General features: G+C 38.2%; 1 protein-coding gene across 4 annotated transcripts in view; it reads right to left on the bottom strand.

The window, feature by feature from the left end:
- Positions 1-20,741, bottom strand: part of LOC106939205 (serine/threonine-protein phosphatase 2A 56 kDa regulatory subunit epsilon isoform) — a 28,061-nt gene extending 7,320 nt beyond the window's left edge. The window contains exons 1-3 of one of the 4 annotated variants that reach the window (XM_015021524.1): positions 20,281-20,741; positions 9,014-9,177; positions 1,675-1,871 (exon numbers count right to left, since the gene is read on the bottom strand). In XM_015021524.1, coding sequence (XP_014877010.1) covers positions 1,675-1,871; positions 9,014-9,170 — 354 coding nt within the window. In that variant the 5' untranslated portion in view covers positions 9,171-9,177; positions 20,281-20,741. Of the gene's footprint in view, positions 1-1,674; positions 1,872-9,013; positions 9,178-20,159 lie in introns of all 4 variants that reach the window. The other 3 variants (XM_015021521.1, XM_015021522.1, XM_015021523.1) reach the window with 3 other exon arrangements.
- Positions 20,742-20,982: the final 241 nt, after the last annotated feature.

The following is a 20,982-nucleotide window of genomic DNA, read 5'->3' as shown; positions in this document are numbered from 1 at the left end:
CAAAGCTCAAAGTTTTTACCAAATTCTGTAGCTTTCGGTGTACTTCTAAATCTGCTCCATAGTTGCATCTTTTCGGGCCTGCTACTGCCTCTAGTGGCGTGGGGGAGGTAACACAATTAATATAATTACATTACTAAATCAGAATACCGCAAAGTCTTTTTTATTATCAATTTTTCATTCTCTTAAGAATGTAGAGCTAATTAAATGATCTAAACAAGACCTTAAAGTGGTTCCAGTTTCTCTCGATGGCCAACCTGTTGAAACTGTGGCAAATTTTAAATACCTTGAGTTGTTCCTGGACAGTCAGCTCAACTTTGCTGAAAACACTGACTATATTTTGAAGAACTGTTCTCAGAGACTCTACCTTTTAGGAAGACTTCGTGATCATGGGGTGACCCAACTAAAGTCTAGTTGGGTCACCCCCATGTCTTGAATTTGGGGGGGAAAAAAATCATATTTTATTTATCACTACAGAAGGGTTCAGTGAATGCGTATATGAAACTGGTGGGTTTGGTACCTCAAAAAAGGTTAAGAACCACTGATCTAGGTTTAATGGCTGCAATTTTATGGAAAGAAAATCTGTTTTCAGATATGGGATGAAAAGTACCTCCGTCTTTTAGAATAAAATGTATCTGGCTTCAGTGTGGTATCAATACAAAGACTTCAACTGCATGGTTTTATGGCAACAACCATAAAACATATTATTCACTCATTTAAAAAAAATAATTTAAAAAATCTTCACATTAGGTCCATTTACGGGTCCGCCACAAATCCTCATCTATATTTGGCCCAAAGCAGATCAATTATGCTTTCAAAGTAGACAAATAATTGCACAGTCACTTTGTCATAATTTTTGTTCATACAAAAGCCAGCTGGAGTTTGTGACTGCGCTATATTGCAGTTCGCGTCGGAGAAAATTTAGTTAGAGGAGCCGAAGAAGAAAACTCACCTTCTCATGTCTGACATAACGGAAATAAAAAATAACCAGCAGATCTGACAGCAGATCTTTATCTTCTTAATGAATGTCACTCAAACAGCAGTCTCACAATCTTATACTAGGATGCACTAAACCTTTTTTTCTTAATAAACTCCCTCTTTCTTTTCTTTTTTAAGGAATGGTAGAAATTAGAGTAAAAAAATGCTCTTTTTTGCTTTTCCGACTTTATTATTATGACCGCTTAGCCTGCTAATCTACTACTTTACATAGACAATGAAAACACCCCCATTTATCATTATTCTACTGGCTCATGTATGCACTATCGGCCTAATTGTTCTTTGCCTATAATGCTGTGGGTATTTATGATACAATGGGCTATTCAAACATTAATGGGCGATTTGATATTACCCATATTGGATCTCAGCATTGAATCCCCTGGATATGAACATATATGAACCCAAAATAGGAGTTAAAATTTCTATATTTTGACCATCATTTAAACATTTAATTGCTTTAGAAGCTTTAAATTTTCCTTTAATCAGTTCACCACAGAAAAAAAGAAACCCTGCATGCCAGGGTGGCGTCGTTGAAGCAGTGCTTTTTATCCAGCCACTACTTTATAGGAAATCTGATACTGAAAGGAACAATAAGAGTTGTAGGAAAAATGTGAAACTCAAAGGCATGCGTGCTTTTAGGTGACCCAGAACTAAGCAGAAGTGTGTGATTGACCTGCTTACCATTTTGACAACTTCTGGATAGGCCTGCTCTGTCAGGTAGCCACGGCTGATAGTCACATAATCCACCAACTCGTTGAGCGTTGAACGCTTATACTCTTTCATCTTCAGGTCCGACAGCGTGTCCATGAAGTCAAAGACAGTACAACACTGTTGGAGCTTCTTTAAGAACAGTTCCGGCTGCTCTGCTACTGGAACGTCTGCAAGCACAAACAAAACACAAAAAGCAACAGTGAGACAAAACTAAAGAAACAGAGGATGAAGTGTACAAGCAGATAAAGTCACATTTCCTTACAATATTGCAAATTTACTTGTATTTAAAAAAATGTTTCTGCACAGTGAGGGGGAGTATTGGAACACGGAACTTGCTAATGTCTATAATAGTACGCGATTTTATTTTTCGATGTTCAATCGATACAAATGCAAATTATGTACATTTTAAATTGGGACCCATCTTAATTGCACATCCCTTTGATTGCCAATCTGATACACCCATTTATATTTATCATTGCTAGATAGAACACTAATGTTCCAATAATAAAGAATAGTGGGGGTGTGGATGACCATTGTGGATGACTAAAGCTACCTGAGTTTTTCATCCATCCTGACATTTTCCCAGTGATCCTCTTCAGCTTACTGTAGCTAACCTACAGGATTCCTGAACAACACACCTAGGCCTGTCGCGATGAATGATAAATCAATTAATCGCACAATAAATTAAACCCATCGACCTCATTTTAATTATTGGCTTTATTGTCTCTTCCTGCCTTTTTTTCCCCCCTTTCTGTTGGTGACACTGAATGAAAAAAGGCTCAGCTCCGGTGTTCTCCACTGACCCTCCCTTTCTCATTTCCTTTGTGTAATGTCCAGCTCACACTACACGAGTTGACGGCCCCTCATTATTTCCCCTCAGAAAGCACGGAGGAGAATCCGCGCATACTGATTGGCTACCTGTCTCATTCAACAGGCAGCGTTAAGCTCCCAGTCGGGAAAACCCCCAATTTAGATCGGAGCGGCCACAACGACCTACCGTAACATACCACCCACTACAGGATGATCGGTTACGAAATCACCATCGACAATCAGAACGGCCAACGATCTAAAATTGTCGTAAGGAGAAAATGGGGGCAAAACATCGTGTAGTGTGAACTATTGCATTAGGTGGTAGGATGTACCACCTAATTCAACTCGTTTGGTTGAATGCAGTATTTATTTCCACTTTGGCTTTTTGTTTATTTTTTATTCAAGTACGTTTTTTGTTAATGGAGACTGAGAATCCATTTTATTTTTGTTTTTGGTCGTTTTGTTTATTTAGTTTATTAGTTCCAGTGTTATGTGTTCTTTTGAAAATAAAGTGTATCTATCTATGGCAGGAAATTGCATGCATTAGTCATTTCCATTAAATGAGTGTCAAAAGCTCTTGAAACAATATTGTTTATTGCAATAATTTTTTCGACAATTAATCGCTCAGCAAAATTTGTTATCGTGACAGGCCTAAACACACCAGGGCAGAGTTCATCATTCCCACTAACCTGGTCCAGTCCGTTGTAATTAAACTCTAATTTACTTGACTCAAAAGTCTGGTTTTTGTTGGAGGAGGTCTGAATGTACAATCGAACTCTGATGCAGAACAAAAAAAGTGAACTCTGGTCCACCTAAAACCTTGGTTTTAATTGAACAGTATTTTCTATTATAGTCTTGTACATTATATTATTATAATCAGTCCATTTTCTAATATATCGTTTTTAATACCAAGAACTTTATATGTGAACTTTCTATATCTGTTGCTGCTGTTACACCAGAGTTTGTCCTTACCAGAACAATAAAGGACATTTCTATCCTATTCTAATAAAGGTTTGCTAATTTTAAATCTCATCCCTTTTATTCCACAATCCCAGGTCTACGAGCTACAACATCAAAGTTGTGGGAATGATCTGGGAATTGTGTAGACTGGAAGGACAAAGTGATCCATAACGGAGAGTTGGTGGTTCAGTGTTTGTGGAACTCATGTGAAAGGGACTTTTTTCAGCTTCATATTGCGACAGTTAATGGGCAGTTTGTACACTTTGAAGTACAAGTTTTGGGTTGTTATGTTATTTCAAAAAAAAGTTTTATTTAATGTGCAACTAAATTTTGAGCCGAAAGATTAGCTTTCATTTTCCATTGTGTGTAGTTTACTCTGACCTCGTAACAAACGTACTGAGTGTTACTCCTCTGGGGTAACCTGTGTGTGAGAGGGACCTTTATTAGACTCAAATCATTCAAGCAAAACTTGCAGCTGCTTAGATATGTTGAATTTATTTTGGGAAGATCATTTCTAAGCAAATGTCTCAAAAATAGACTTGTGATTACATCTTTGACAAGTGAGAAATACGCAAAGGTGGTAATTTGTGCAAAATTTTAAGATCCCTTTAAGAGTTTTTACTACGGACCAAAGCCAATACATAAACAACTCAAGGTAACTTTTTCATGTTCAACTTGCCAAATAACTTTAGCAAGGTCTGTCAACTCTGGCGTCTGACTCAGACGTTTAAGTTACCCAACAGAATCTCAGACAGCAGGGTTTATCTTTAAATCCTTTGAGTCAAATTTTAGTTAAAGTTACACTTTGATGAATAAGCTGGTAGAGGTTACTGTAGGAGGAAAGCTTTGATTTTAAGTGGTTGAAGAAGCAACAAGGCTGTTTCAGGAACTTAAACATTCTTACTGTAACAACGATTAAAGAAGCAATGAATTAACATATCTGGGTTATAACTACACAAAACTTTAGTTAACGTTTAGTTGCTTACAAGATGAAGATGACCGTCTTGTTCCACATACTTTGCTCCAAACCTTCCCAAACAGGAATGATGATCAAATGCACTACTCAGACTGAAGCCAGCTCTTTACTTCTAAATGCTTATAAAAAGCAGCTGTTTTCCATTAGTCCTTTTCAAGTTCACCTTTGCACACATAAGAGACGGACAGGGTTGTCTGGTAGAAGACAGCTCCTGACAGCAGAGGCTAACTTTAACACACCATGCTATGCTGGCAGCTACGTGTTCACAAGACTCCTTCAATGCAAACTGTAACTCACTTAATCAGATTTCCTTCCTCAAGTAGGAACCAACAGCTGAAACAGGCAGTCATGAATGTGACTGTGGGAATTAATTTGTGCAAAATATGGACAAGAGGCTTAAATAATCCAGTCTCCTCTGATGACTTGTTTGTGGCGAGTGGAGTTGGAAAAATGTAAAGAGACACCACATGGATCGGGTTTCTCTTGAAGGGAGGACGGGCATGGTGGGGAAGACGGCAGCATGTCGGTGGTCTTCATTGGCCACACAGAGCTGGAGAGGAGCCCCAGAGAGAAGCTAGGCTGGGCAGCATTGTGCACCTATTTTAGCTCCTCATTTTTTTTAAAGCTTGTTGCACAGTGAATTTGGAGACAGATCTGCTCTCAAACATGGGCGCCAGAGTGTAGACACTAAATCTATGGGGAAATCCTGACAACACAACAGAGAAGGTGTGGCCTTAACGGCTCTGTCTGGTTGAGCCGAACTGCCAAGATCTGTTCTCAACGCTGCAGCTGCGTAATGAAAATCGTGTCATTTTCTTCTCAGGCCCTTCTTGTCACAATACCACAGGTGAACTTTTCATCCCAGGTTCCATGTGAACCTATTGTGTTCACATGGAATTGTGACAAAAGACATGTGTATTTATGTGGAAAGCAGCACTACTGAGCTTCCATGACCTGCTGTTCTGACTATCTGCGTAAAGTAGGACAAAACATGTTTTTCAGTCAGAGAGCAGACTCTGAGGAGCAGTTGTCAGAGGCCATGAGGCTGTAACTCCTTCTGCTCAGTTCTGGTCCAATGAAGTGGGAAAACTGCTCAACAAAGCCTCCCCTTTTTTCCTTTTCTTTTAATGATGAGGGGAAAACAAAATGAGATTTTTCAGCCTGACAATCATGATTTCCTCCTCCGACGACGAACTTGAGAACTCATAGTAGTTGTTCCTCTCTGCCACGGTTACTAATTCTGTTGTACATCACACAAAGAACATCATGACATTATTGCAGTGGGAGGGGGAGATTGGTTTGCTCAGTCTTGTGGGCTGTGAAAGGTCTGTGCGAAAACGAACATCTGAAAACCACGTGACCGCACATCGGCAGTGGGACTTCAGTCTAACAATGCTGGACCCTTTAGAAGATGGAAGATGTAAACCCTCATTTTATAAGATGAGCAGAGGGTTTTAGTCACTTAAATAGAGCTCACATTTTTGAGAACTTTGTACTGAGCAAAGCCGTTTCTCAGGTGATGAGTGCGGAGAGATCTTAGATCATCTTGGCAATATTTTGACAGCACACTGCATGGGGTAAAACATTTATTTTGGAGCAGCAAACTTTGGTTTATTTTATGGTAAAGTTAAGTCCACGCTTCTCCTTTTGGTCATTTACTATAACAGCAAGCCACCTTCTTTGAGCTGTCCGCTCCTGGTGTAATCCCTGTTGGCCCAGAACAGTCTGGTAGCCCTCGATGGAGACATTGGCATCAGGAAAGTCTCCATAAAAACACCAGTACTCATTCAGTCTCCTGACCAGTACTGTTAATTCCTCCATTTTGTCAACCATTGATCTTACGTTGCCCATGGTTAAGAAGCGGAGAAATGGCTTGTATCTCCTCTTCTCCATAAACCTTTGTTGTTTATTTCTTATCGCTCTCCTCTGTTTCCTTCTCTGCAACCTCAAGGTGTTTTCCAGATCTCCAAGGGGAATTCTGTGGCCGGCCAGCTCCATCCAATCAGCTGATCCCTGCTGTAAGCAATGCAGCCAAGTTGTTGTGACCAGCACCGCAAAAAAAAAAAAATAAAAAGCATCTCAACAGAGAAGAAAAAAAAAAGATAGTTGAAAAACGAGCTTCTTGTAACATCGAAAAATTAAATTATGTAGAAAAAATTAAAAAGTCGCAAAAATAAAAAGTAAAAAGAAAAAAGACAAAAGACAAGCAGAAGTAACTGCAACAGGCTGCATACACATTGCTACATGTGCCATTAATCTCCGGATGGGAGATCAACAGGTTCAGTTCAGGAACAAACTCAGCATCCTCCTATCCTTCCCCCGCAGACCCTCTCCTAAACTACTTGATAAAAAGACTGGTTTTGGTCTAGAACCTCTGGAGATCGTTGTTCTTTATTTAATGTTTCATAATATAAAGAACACTAACGACAAAACTCAGCATCAGCTGCATCAGAGTTTCTTCAGTTGGAGGCTTCTTCAGACTCACTGTAATACTGACCTCTACAGGAGGTCTGGCCTACAGCATCAGGATCAACCAATCTGAAGAAATTTGTATTAGTTACAATATTTACACTCCTTGTGGAATAAAGGGCATGTCTTCAGACTGAATACTTTTGAAAGGTGTTATAATTTGAAGATTTGTTTTACGTTTCACTCACATCCTCTTAACAAATAGCCACATATGATGCAAGTAGTCACATTCAATGACCTACCTATTTATCCAATCAATCATCCATAAGATTAGTAAATCAGTTCTACAATTCATCTCTTTGCTAAAGGTATGCTCAACTAACAACTGTCGTAACAGATATGAACAGAGAAGAGAACACAGGGCAGACCATAAACAGTTAGCTGGTCAGCTTATGATAACTCAAAGTAAATAAAAGGTAGAATGGAAAACGCCAACTCTGCTGCTGGGAAATGAGCACTTTGCCCCTTATTAAACTGTTTATTGACTGCAATCCACAGCTCCTCATTGGATTTATCATTGTAATTACATTGCCTCAAGCCCAAAGCACAGTCAGATTATGTGGCGCATCAGAAGCAATGTGCTGATGAGTAGTGAGGACTCAGAATCCTGCTTGACTATTTTGACATTTTCTATCGCTATCCTACTGTGATCAAGCTTTGTTCATTTCACACCACTTCTTACTGGGCAGCGGTCACAACGTTTTCCATACACAGCACATTGGATTCCATTTTTAAATTCACAAACTGATTAGAATTAATTCCTAAGCATTCCTTGTGCTGGTGGTGGCATCATTGCCAAAATTCCCCCTTCAAAAGAAAGGGTTGGTTTTTGTTCGCTTACATTTTCATTTATATATTCTGCATTTTGATTGACTCATTAAATATTGTGTGATTTTGTATAGAAATTTTTAAATGTAGTGACTTCATAAAGGAAAGTTAAAAAAATAAAATATAAATGCCCCTCCACAAAACAAAAGAAAAAAATGTGTAATATCATTTATGATATCTTCACTGACTTATTTAAAAATTTATTGTGATATCAAAGTAAGGGTTGTTGATATCGCCCACCTCTACTTTGACCTTACTAACAATCAGCTCAAAGTGAGTCAAATTTTATGACCTATTGTCTGAACGTGGTGGGCAGGTCTGAGACTGGACAGTGACCTGACGACCTCACCTTTTTCTTTGGTCTTGATACTCCCTCCCTAAAGTGTGAGGCTACTCTGTTCTACGAAACTGTTGTAATGCCTTTAAAATTCTGTAAATCAGATTTGGTTTCTCTATGTTTTCTTATTTAATTAGTTTATCCCTTTTTGTTTCTTTGTGAGTAGCTAAATTGCTTGCCAGTAGTTCAGGAAAGAGGATATTAACAGAATAATTCATTTATAAAGTTGTGCTGTTTTGTTCTCAGACTTAATTAGAAATAAGTGTGTCAGTGACAATTCCTTGTTGTATGAAGAGTTTCTTCTGCCAGTGGTCTAAATTTATTGCTTCATCAGAAACTAAGTTTGGCATATGACTCCAGAGATACAGGCTGGTGCCCCTATTTCATCAATATTTCATTTTATTAATGATTTAATAATTAAGAATCGGTTACAATTATTAATAATTACAAAAGCCAAATATCAAGGCGAATTCTGATTCCCAACAATTTTGATGACACCACATGAAATTGGTACAACATTTTGGTTTCCAGATTTCTGACTCCCAACAATCACATTATGTCAGTTATTGCAGTGGCACAACACACGTTAGAGAAAGATTGGAGACACTGCTGGAGGTTTGGGACTATAATAGAAACAGAAAAGATTTTCCTTCTGGAAAGATTACCAGTGGACAGTTTTTACAGTCCATGTGTGAGTTAGCCCCTAAATGACTTTCAATAAGCATGTGTAATGATGCTCAGTGAGGTCACTGGTGACTTCAATCAGACTATATCTGAGAAGACATAGAAAGCCATTTACTTCAGGCCTTCTCAGAGCTATTTTTGCAAGCAATTCTAAACAGAAGAACTTGGTTTTAATAGCTAGTTCTAGATAAAGAATTGGCTGCAATTAATATCCTGTTTTCAGCTTAACACATGGTCATTCTCACCTTTGAGCAGTGGCAAAGGCGTGAGCTCGATGGGTTTGCCTTGAGAGCGGAACTGGGACGAACTCTGTGATCGCTTCTGCTTGGCCTTCCTTACAGACTTCCGAGAAAATCCGTCCACTTTGTCCACCGACGGAGATGAGGTGGGTGCCGAGGACATAGCCCTGCTAGGAGAGACATCGAGGTGGGAGGTTACATATTTGTTGTTGCACCTGAATTTTCCCTTTGCAGGACAATAAAGAGTGTTCCTATTATGGGGTGCTGTGGTGGCGCATGGGGCAAAGCACGACCCACGTATTGAGGCCTTAGTCCTCGTGGTGGTGGTAGCAGGCTCGATTCCCAGCCCGGCGACATTTACTGCATTTCTTCCCTCTCTCTCATTACCCACTTTCCTGTTGAACTACTTTCAAATAAAGGCCACTAGAGCCAACAAAACGTTAAAAAAAGTATTCCTATTATATTCTCATTCATAGTTTTCATTCACATTTCATCTTTACGTCCACTGACAGGAAGTTACTTTTCCAACGCATCGCTACACCTTGCCATAAGTAGACAAGGCAAACATTTAAAATCTGTTAAACTACAGCTATATGCCAGCTTTAATACAAAGAAATACAATGAAAAGTCAGTTTGATACCAGGGCCCAAAGCTTTTCTCCAGAGGAATATGGGAATGTGAAAAGATTGAATCTGGCAATATCTGCTGTGCGATGGAGTTAATTGATAGACCGACTCCTTCCCCCAACAACATTCATGAAAAATAAAAATAAGTAAAAGGGCACTAAGACAAGGAAAACCTCTAAGGTGGAGCCCAGCCGAGTCCTTTAGTGTAGAGGAGCAGCAGCTGTCACATATAAAGGAGTTCATCACCCTATAGAGTGAGTGCATTTCATCCATTTATGTTCTTTGGCTGATTGATGAGCTGTGTGACGGCGATCATTGGTTGCTGTTTTGGTAAAAGAATTCTCAGTGAATACGCCTTTCCTGACATGAACTTTATCAAGAGCACACACACTGAACATGGCTTAAAAATGGATGTTGACAAGACTCACTAAGCTGGAAGAATGTGCAAAAAAAAGGTTAAATGGTGTGACTGAAATGTGATGTGTTGTCAGAAGTCCTAAAGCTGCAGATTTTTTATTCTAGAAAATCTTGTGTTTTGTTCAAATGTAAAGTAAATCTAATGTGTTCAAAATAGGTTGGAAAATGTTCGTAGCAAATTACAAATATAGCCTGACTAGGACGTAAAAACCCAATGACCTTTACAGTAAGTGATTGACTGTTGTCAAAGTGTCACTGAAGGTGCTGCAAACTCCAAGGAAATATGCGATATGAAGAGAAGACAATCAAATAAACTCCACTTCCAAGACTAATGACCAGTTAGTCTCCAACACCAAAACATTATATTAAGAAATAGGCCAGTACCACATTAAATTTCATAAAATGAATGCCTTGTGTTGCCTTATGCTGCTTCAATATGGGTGAACTAGATCAAGAGAGTTCAAAACCAAAGCTCAAGATTTAAATTTTTAATAATTTACAGTTAATAATTTACAGTTAATCAAGTGTAACCGTAACTTACAGAAACCATAGTTATGGTGCTTCATAAACTTTCTTTGAATGCTATAAAATTTAACTGGCACTTCAGTTGCACTTTGCACAGCTCTTCCTATACTAAGATCTCATCACAAAGGGCACAGCAGCCAATATGGTCTTTCTGTCCTCACGTCATTGGAAAACTAAAACTGACTGGCAAATGCAAGAAGAAAATGCAACTAAGCATCACTGGCTGAGCACATGAAAATACATCAAACATGGTGGAATGATTTGGCTGACAGTACACTATAAGTGGAGAATATAGACTTGAAGATTTTTTGTACTACTATTGTGATAATGATAAGTGACAACTATGTATTACATCTTTATTAGGCAATTATGTCTGTGACTACATGATACAGCTGTCATGGCCTCACAAACAAATATATGCCCATTCATGATGCATCTCTTTAGGATACTAGTCACATGAAGTGTAATATTCACACAGCATTTAATCATATTTTTCAATTTATTGATGCTTTCAGTGAGCAAACTAGAGAAAATAGTAAAGCTAACAATCCCGAACAAGGTCTTATGGGCTTTTAGTCATCATTATTTGGAATTTATTATGACACAGATAACTCAAAAGTCTTAAAACATATTTAGCACAGTAAGTGGGTAGATTCCCTGTACTTGTACAGCGCTTTATCAAGTCCAGAGGACCCCAAAGTTCTCCTGTGGAACTAGTTCCCAGTTTATGGACACAGACACCCTGAATACTTTTAAGACTACAATTAAAACTTTAATACAGAACTTGGCAGCAGAGCCATGTTCTGGTTCTACTGGAGGTTTCTTCCTGTTGAAGGGGAGTTTTTCATCTCCACTGTCGCTACATGCATACACCGTGTGAAAGACTGCTGTAAAGTCAACAACTCAATGCCAGCAGTACGCACTGCAAGAAAGTCAAAGACTAAATGCAAATCGCTGAGTTTCCTTAGATGGAAACTTTTTAATTTACTTTGAATAATTAATTAAGCAGTACTGCTTGATAATGAGGATCAATTGGAATGTATGTATGATTAAATTTAAATTGTTTTTTGTAACGTGCTTGGAGATGACATTTGTTGTGAACTATAATTTATTTTATAGAAATAAACTGAACTGAAACTGTACAAGGACAACGACACAGGAGGAGACTTTATTTAGGATTCAAATCGAACAACTCAGGAATGTCCGGTGCAGAAAGCTCAGTTCCCTTCCTCTCAGCTGACCTAACTTATCAGAAGCTCCAGTCCAGTGCATTTTGCCATTTATTAGTTTTTCCTCCAACGTTATACTGAATGGAATGAGGTTTTGATACACCAATCTGCCAGGGTTCCAGAGGTCTGTAATTATAGCTACACCTCTACTGTAAGAGAATAGGAAAAAATCCACAAAAAAAATAAATAAAATCACATTGTGACCTGAACATGTGCTGCCATTATCAGGACGACCTTCAAATACTGGAAGTGTGTTCCTTTGGTAACCTTTGAGACTGTAGTTTCTAAGGTTACTTCAGGTGTCATGTAATTCTGGGCTGATCACTCAACTTTCATGATCACCGATTCTTTATGAGGCCAGATCAAGCATGGAACCCAGTATGATGTATGATATAGACTGGCAGTCATTTGGAATTTCTTCCATTTTCTAATAGTCGCACCAACAACTTCTGCCTTCTCACCAAGCTGTTCACCTGGAGCTCATCCAGCTGGAGGTCTACAGTGTTGTCCGTGGCAACCTTAGCTCTTTGGTCTAATTGTTTAAGTGTGAGGACAGGTGTCTTTTCAGAGGAGAGCAGGACTTCTTGACTTGACTTGTTGGTCAGAATTACAGCTGGTTAGTAGGGGTGTAGTGATAAACTAATCGGTAACACTGTATTTGAAGGGGGGTGAAGAAGACTGACATGACACTTTCATAAACATGACAGAACACCTGTCATGAACATGAATAAGCCTTCATGAATATTTATGACTGTTGTCATAAAGTGTCATTCGGTAAATTGACACTTTTAATACAAAGTTGACATTATTCAAAATGTCTTTGTTATGACAACTTGACATTAACCAAGAAATCATTACTGTTTAAACTTTACCTTTAATAACATAAAGTTACCTAATTTTTAAAGTGCAATCAGTAATACTTTTATAACAAATTTATATCAGTAATGATTTCTTAGTTAAGATTTTCTGAAATATTTTATAGGGACAGAGTGATTTTGCTGACATTTTGTGACTGCTCCATGTCAGTTTTAATGCACAAGTTGCAAGTTGTGCATTAAAAATTACATGTAATGAAACAACCAGTTACAATTAATTAACGAAATAAATTACAGCATCTAATATAAGTGAATAAAACAAAAAGGCTCCTTTTCTCCAAATACACAAAGCCACACAATTAACATTTAAACAAAGCAAATGTATAACAAATAAACAAAAACATTTATTCCACCACCAGTTCAATTAATTCAACCCAAATCTATGAACAGTGACAAAATCATTGTCCCTCTAAAATCTTTCAGAAAATTGTAAAAATGTATCAAATGTAACAAACTGTATCGTTTGCTGAATATTCTGATATGTATTGTGTTATGAGCAAAATATATATCACATTGTGAGAGTATTGTATTGTTACAGCCCTATGTGCAACGGTGTGTCATAGCTGTCATTTAATTTACGTGGATTTGGCATAAAAGTCAAAGATTTAATGTATCAATACTTGCATATGACAAATTGATACTTTTTGAGAAAAAAATATTGATAAATATTGTAGAATTGATAAAATTACAAGGTCCTACTGGTTAGTATCAAATACTTAAGAAGTAAAATGCAAATTAATTTATTAGTCATACAATGTGATTTTCTAGATTTATTTTTCTTTAGATTTATTTTCTCACACTTTAGGTCGACCTGTGATTATAATTACAAGCCTCTCCATTCAAACGTTTACAGCATGTGAAAACAAAAAATGCCTGTTTGATAGAGCTCCGTTATATCTAAATCACTTGCTTTTGAACAGAAAGACCTTTTAACTTCCCTGTGCAACACATGCAAGCTCCTCTTTTTCTTGTTAATTATATTTTATATGACACTTGGAGAGGCTTTTAAACACCAATAACAATGTTCTGGCTGTTACATAAATGTTTCCTCATTTAATGTAATATTTTAAATTGAATGAAAAGCTAAAAATAGTATACATCTCACATTTTAAAAGATACTTCTGAAAAAAAAAATCCATCCACATTGTAAAAACACTTCATTCTGATCAGATTTAACTAAGAAAAAAAATAAACCAAATATATTGCATCTTTAAAGAATGCAATATCATATAGTGCTCCAAGCAGCAGACTTTGGCAGGGTTAGGCAGCTAGGAGCAGAACCAGAAGCACTTTTTTTTTTAACTACACATGCAGTGCTCATGCCACCCTGTAACAGGTTAGACAGAATCTGGCTCCTGACAAGTCAAAGTGAATATCTTGGATGACAAAACCCATCCAAGCAAACTAAGGTATTTTGGATGACCAAAACAAAACATTTATTCAGTCTCCCTCGTATGTCTTCGCATCACTTCTGCTCATAGGCTGAAACTGCAGGTTTTAGCCTATGAGTCAATTTCTAAAACAGAATCAGAGTAGAGCGGGGGGGGCTGTTGTAATACGTTCTACATGTATTACAACAGCATAATACGTGTAGAACTGGAGAAGTTTCAAACTGCTAACATTTTCAGGAGCTGTTTTTAACCATTTAGAATCATATATGGCTCTGGTTTACTCTAGCTGTTTGAAGCAAGTAGGAGCATGCTCACCCTCCCCCACCAAATGCCAGGCAAGCCACATTATTATAACGGCAATAATCAATGTGATTTTTTTTATTTAACCTTTGTTCTACCAAGATGAAAACTCGCTGAAATCAAAAATCTCTTCTTTATGGGAGTCCTAACATCACATTCAAAAATCACTACTTTTCATTTTCCAGTGGCATCATAAAGTTTTTTTTTTATTTTTATTTTAAAGTTAATACTAAAAGACATCATACCAGTCCATACATGCCTAGTCTGACTATAGGTGTATTACAAGTTAACCAGTACCGTTAGGGATTTTAATTTTCACAATATACCAGACATTACAGTTTTAATATTTTGATTGTACTAATATTTTAAATGAGAAATGAACTGTGTGCATGTGTGTGTGTAAATATGTATGTATGGATAGATGTGTTCACATTGGGTTTATCCTTTTCATTTTTATCATTCTGTGCATTCTGATATATATATATAAATTTATTTACAAGAGGTTCTTTTTACTTTTTTTAATATGTTTAATTCTGTGTGTATGTAAATGTTTATGTGTATGTGATTATGTACATGTATGGATGCATAGACTTGTACTAGTGTTAATGTAAATATGCTTGACGCAATGATTGTGACATCTGTAATTAATCAAATGAATCAAATCAAATAGTGGAAAAGTTCAAACTGCACCGTACCTAGCTACTATGGAATTAAATAGTAAATCAACTGAGAAAAAAAAACACGTGTGGATGGATTTACCAGTGCAGCTCCTCCACTTTGTTTCCAAGTGATACCCAGAAAAAAAATGTACTAAACTTTAAATTTTAAGGGCGATGAGGCCACGCCCACTAGCAATCCCTCTTCAGAAACAACTCAACCCTCTATAGTTTGAAGTCTAGCAGTAAGGGGCAAAAGATGTTCCCACTTTAGACGGTCTATATCAATTATGATGGTGTCCATTACATGTTATACACATACTGACCAATAAAACAACTGGTAGGTGGGTTGGGTGTGGAGTTTGGTGGCACAGCGAGGAAATAAAAAGAAACAGGAAAGGAAAAACAGCCAACATAGTGCACTGCAGGGTCCACAGTCCGACAGCCTGGTTTCTATCTCAAGAGTCAAAGTTCACATCAGATTATTTGAGAAGCTACAGTCTTGACAGGAAATCCGAACTTAACTGTGAGTCAGGTTAAAGGCTTCTGCAGCGCCCAAGAATTAAACATCTGCTTTCAGACAGACTCTCAAAGGCCAGATCCACCGCATGAGACGGACCAGATCCAACCTACACCAGACCTAACCAAGATCTAACCCAGATCCAAGCTAGACCAGACCTAACCCAGACCACAACCAGCCCTGTCACAATACGCAATAAATCAATTTATCAAATACTAAATTAAAACTCTCAATTTCTATTTGCATGAAATATTGTTTCCATTTTCACTCTCTTCCAAGAACTGGGTGACAGTTGACACTTTTCTATTTGCCCTCTTTTGTTTATTTTGGGTATTTAAAATGTCTTTCAGTTCCAATGTTAAATGTTCATTAGAATTTAAAGTTTAATACTTGAAAATGTGTTCCCACATTATATTATCACAATAATTACTGAGTTTATTTATCATCCAGCAAAATGTGTTATTGTGACAGGCCTATTCAGACCCAACCCAGACCACCTGGGACAAGACACAAACCAGAACCAAATTATTACTGAACAACATATGAAGTCACACTGGTCATCACTACATAAGTGTGCGGATTAATCACAGATGCAAAAGGATTACTTGGACGCCATATCTGGTGGGTTGTAAAGAGTCATGCCTTCCCACATTGCATATTGATAACATGTCTGCCCAGTTGCATTGACTAACTGTCCTCATATCTACACCCAATTCTCTTTTCTGTGCCTCAGATAGTAAAGCTCAGAGCAATGCCAAAGAAAGGAAAGGACCAAACAATCGGGACCAAAAGTAATCAATAACAATTTTCAGCAGCAGTATCACAATTACAGATTTTCAGCCCTAATTTAAATATTATAACATTGATTATGATGCAATGAAGCAAAAACAGAACTAATGCCTGTTAAATCAGTAACTGTTTTAAGGAATGGAGCTTCAGGAAACACCACCGAGTTTGAGGAAGGATGAACACCCTAAAAAAAAAAAAAGACTACTGTCTTGTTAATGTACTGAACATTCCCCAAAGTCTTGGTGGCCATCAAAACTGTGTTTTTGGTTCATGTGAACTTGGAACTAACCCATAGAGGCCATGTTGCCCAGTTTCTTTCTTATTGTTGAATCATGACCTCCGACCTTAGCGGAGGTAGTGACATCTGCAGAGCTTTACACCCTGAATTAGTTAGTGAGCTCCTGGAAGACGTTCTCTTGGGATAACACAAAACTAGATTACAAGTAGACTGATCATTGTCTTCATGTACAATTCTGCTAGAAAAAAAATTATCACCACCAGCACAGAACCTGGGCTTTCTCCCCTTAACTTTGATTGTCAACAGTTGATTTTTGATGGGGCAATCAGAGGACAGAAGGAGACGTCTACATTGGTTTTCTGTGCTGTTTCAGATTAGTAGACTGCCAGTAGTTTTAGAAATGGCAGCGGAGGAAGTGAACAAAACCATTCAGTTTATGTTGGCCAGATACGCTTCCAGCTACTCAATTAACATCAACAGCCGCCTCGTTTGGATTGGCTCTTCGCTCTTCAGAGTGGAGGATGGTTGTTTACAGCGTAGGCAACTTCAGGTAAGCTTCATAGTGGCAAACTAGCGAATAACATATGTCACAGGCAAACATAAGCAGTTGGGTAAGATTTAAAACCTCAACACAGTCCACTCCTCCAGGAACCAATCATTTCTCAGAAGCTTAGAGTCCAGACCCTCTGGAAGAAGCAATGTGTAGAAGCGGCTGTTTTTTACCAGGCTAGCTTACAGGTAACTTTTTGATATTGGCGCTTGTTTTAAGTCAAAAATTACTCAATATTGATGAAAAAGTACTAGTTCCACTGGCTGATTATTTTGCTTATTGGGAAAATATTAGAGGTGTGCCGATCAATCAGCCACCAATCATAATCGGCCAATTTCCATGAAAAAGTGTATGATAGGTGATCGCCAATCACTGTCTCTTGTTGCTGATCACCAAAACCGATCGCCTGTATCTCACTTTGTAGTCTGCGTGTGCAGCTGAGCCCCCCTTTTCTTTACACTCTGCAAGAGCGCAGCAGCAAATGCCAAGGCTCTCAGAGTGAATGGGGGAAGTTTGCATGTTGCGGCGGAAAATTACCTCGGGGCTGAAGCACTTCAAAATGCATCAACACACTGAATCTAATATGACATTTAAAAAACAAACAATGGACAGAGTATGGGTATACCGAGGCTCACTGCAGGAAAAAAAAACAGAAGGAAGACATCCAGATCGGTCAGTCAGCAGGAAAAGCAGCGCACAAATACCAACATTTACCCGGATTAGCATGGCTGTCAGAAAGCTAAACAAATAACCCAAAAGAATAATTAAAGTCAACGAGCTAGTGGTGTAAGACGCTGGTTCTGCTCTCATTGTTGATCCGCCACTACATGCTACTGGTAGAAATATTTCACAGATGGAGTTCCGTTCGAGCTCCATCCGGCAGACAACTCTCACACCAAACATCTGCTTAAAGTTGCAGCATTAAATTAAACAAAATGTTTTACATATGCATTAAAACTTTTGCTATATTCTAACATAAGACAGATAATCAATCTTCTCTGTCTCCTCCTGGCATTCTGCAGAATTACTCCGTTCACTCAGAAAGACAATCAGAACCAGCATTAATCAGCTAGCCAAGCTATCAGGAAGTTTTGATTCAGTAAATCAGGACTGTTTATTTGGATGCAACTTGCATTTGACTTTGAATGAATATTTCCTTTTTTACTCGACTTTATTTGATATAAGCAGTGTTGTGAGATTTATTTGACTCGTGTATAATTTAGGGTACTAAGAACCTTACTGTTAAAGTCTGTTTTACTTAATGCAGGTTTTCCAGTTGTCCTTTTGAATGAAAAGCTGCTTTATTGTCCTGCAAGTATATTGCATGTTTTATGTCTAAATTAGGTGAATTTATTACCAGATAATTTTTTTAATTTTACCAGGTCACATAGTAGCATTTATACCTAAAGCAAAAAAATAAATACATAACCAATCCAAGTGATTGGCAGTGATCAGTGATTGGAATCAGCAGCAAAATATCTAATTGGAGCATCCCAAGAAAATATCTTATTATAAATTAAATAATCTGCCAGTGAAATAGTACTTCATCAATTAAGTTTTTCTTTAAACTTAAAATAAGCTCTTACAGCTTTCTGAAAAGTTACTTACAAGTTAGTTTTCTTATTTCAAGTGTACCAACATATGTGCACTAGAAAACAAATCAAAAATACTTAGTAAGATTTAGTGTTTTGCAGTGTATACATCTGATAAGCTAATTCATGATTCAACTAGAAAATTACAAACTGAACTCTCATTCTGTTTTTTCCTAGTCAAATGGAGCAATGTCTTGCTTTTGTTTTCTTACACTCACAATTCTGCTGCCTGCCTCAGAATCATACAGCATACATAGTTCAGCAAGTAACACGTGTTTTGACCAAGAGCACACTGATAAGTGACAGAAGAAACTGGAATCAAGATCACTACATTTTGTTCCTGACTACTCTTCCAGCTGAGTCACAGGTGTCCCACAGCTTTTACATTTTAACTTAGGCCAAGGTTTGCATGGATCCTGTTTATTAATTAAGATTTGCTTATGGAAACTAAAAGCATAAAAGCCCTCAGAGAGAAAATACTTTTTTAACAGCATTGTAACTGTCCAATGTGACATGTAATAGACAGCTATCTGGCATTTTATTTTATCAAAGGTTTATTCAATTGTTTATGGCAATGTGTGCAAAAATCGAAAACAGTGAATCTTGATGACTATTCACAAATTTCAATGTAAAATTAACAGAACGTTTCCCAAAAAATTTTCAGCTTGTTAATCAGTAAATCTCTGTATCCTTCAAAGGATACAGAGATTACTTTAATTCATTGTTCTTTCACATGAAATTGTTTTAGACATTTTAAAAAAATGCCTCTCGAAAATGTTACCGACAAGCTTATCATTAGCTGCTCTGGTGTCTTGATCTCATCTAGAAATTATGTTTGAACCTTTGAACGTGCAGCTTGAGAGGACCTTATCAGAGAACAGAACGTTGTCCCGAGATCAGCCTTACGGGAAAGCCCAAAATGTAACGTAAAACCGACCCAAACAGCAGCAAGAATGTACATCTTCCATCATGAGCTGGAACAGCAAAGTAGTTCGTGTTGTACATGGGGTCAGAAATCAAGCCGTTAGATGCCAGGCGTCAGTTTGGCCATATTGGGCCTGCAGGAGCAAACTTGACAGCACATTAGCCAAGTGTTAGCTCGCTAGGAACGTTAGCTTAAAAATTACCTTGCACAGAGAATCACATAAGTGCCCGTAAGCTGATTTAACATGGACCAGAGTAGAGCCACATTTAAATGTTTTACATATTCAGACAGAGTAACATATTAATAAAAAGGCTTCTGTTTGCTTAATAAAACATTGTCTCAGGTCATTAGCCACATTTAGCACGCCAGCTAGCCTAAGTTGAGCGTGTAGCTATAGTTTAAACGAGAGCAACGGCAGCTAGCCTTGTGAGCAGCCAGCTAAAGGAACACAACGAACAGGCTCAAAACAGGAACTATATCAAATCTGAATTTAAATGTGTGTTGATGAGATAACATTACCTGGGCGGACTTGGGCGATCACCCATCATCCCGGATGTAAATACAGGGACAGAGCTAATGATGCAAATGTTAGCTACAGCTCACACACTGACAGAGTGACCGGGCTGGAAGACACACACACCGTTCCGAGTCCTGACCCGAGTCCCGACCTGAGCAAGACTGGTTGGAACCTTCTTCCGTCGTTGTACTTCGCCTTGATCCTCCACAGCTTGCAGTGAAGACTGTGGCACAGACTTGTCTTGTGTCGGGATAACTGTCAGGCTAACTGTGCGGCTGCCTCCAGCTCGGTGCAAACAGCCTCTCCCAGCAGCAAAATCTCGGCCTAAAACAGCCAAACCCACAAGCAGTTTTCCATCCAAATGGAAAATCCTTAAACTACCAATAAGAATGAAACACGGCTCTACGCAACGATTAGATTAACGCTATAACATTCCAGTTACCGGTTAAACTCTACGTCTCAAACAACACCCTGAATTTGTCGTGTTTTCCGTTGCTCGTTGTCGATTCAGGGTTGTTTCTTCTCAGCCTATTGTCAACACTGCTGGGTCCAGACCATGGCACACATTACATAAATGCATATGAACTTGCTAGACGGGTGTAGGACAGCAGACGACGGCGATTGGCTACACTGCGCAGTGTCGAATCTTGTGATTGGTCCAATGAGCTTGCCAATAAAGGAAGAGGGATAGACTCTCCGAATCCCGCTGGTTAGGTGGAGGAAAAGGGACACGAAAAAGACCGGGGCGGAAAGCATTGTGGAGAAAGCGAATAGTCAATCGCTCTGCGTAAGGTCCCTCATACATGTCCCACAAAACTATTCATT

This window comes from Poecilia latipinna, unplaced genomic scaffold (genome assembly GCF_001443285.1).
Source record: "Poecilia latipinna isolate Pla-1442-1.1 unplaced genomic scaffold, P_latipinna-1.0 Scaffold2800, whole genome shotgun sequence".
NCBI lineage: Eukaryota > Metazoa > Chordata > Actinopteri > Cyprinodontiformes > Poeciliidae > Poecilia > Poecilia latipinna.
The sequence above is the reverse complement of the archived record's forward strand: the minus strand, read 5'-3'. Positions and strand labels throughout refer to the sequence as shown.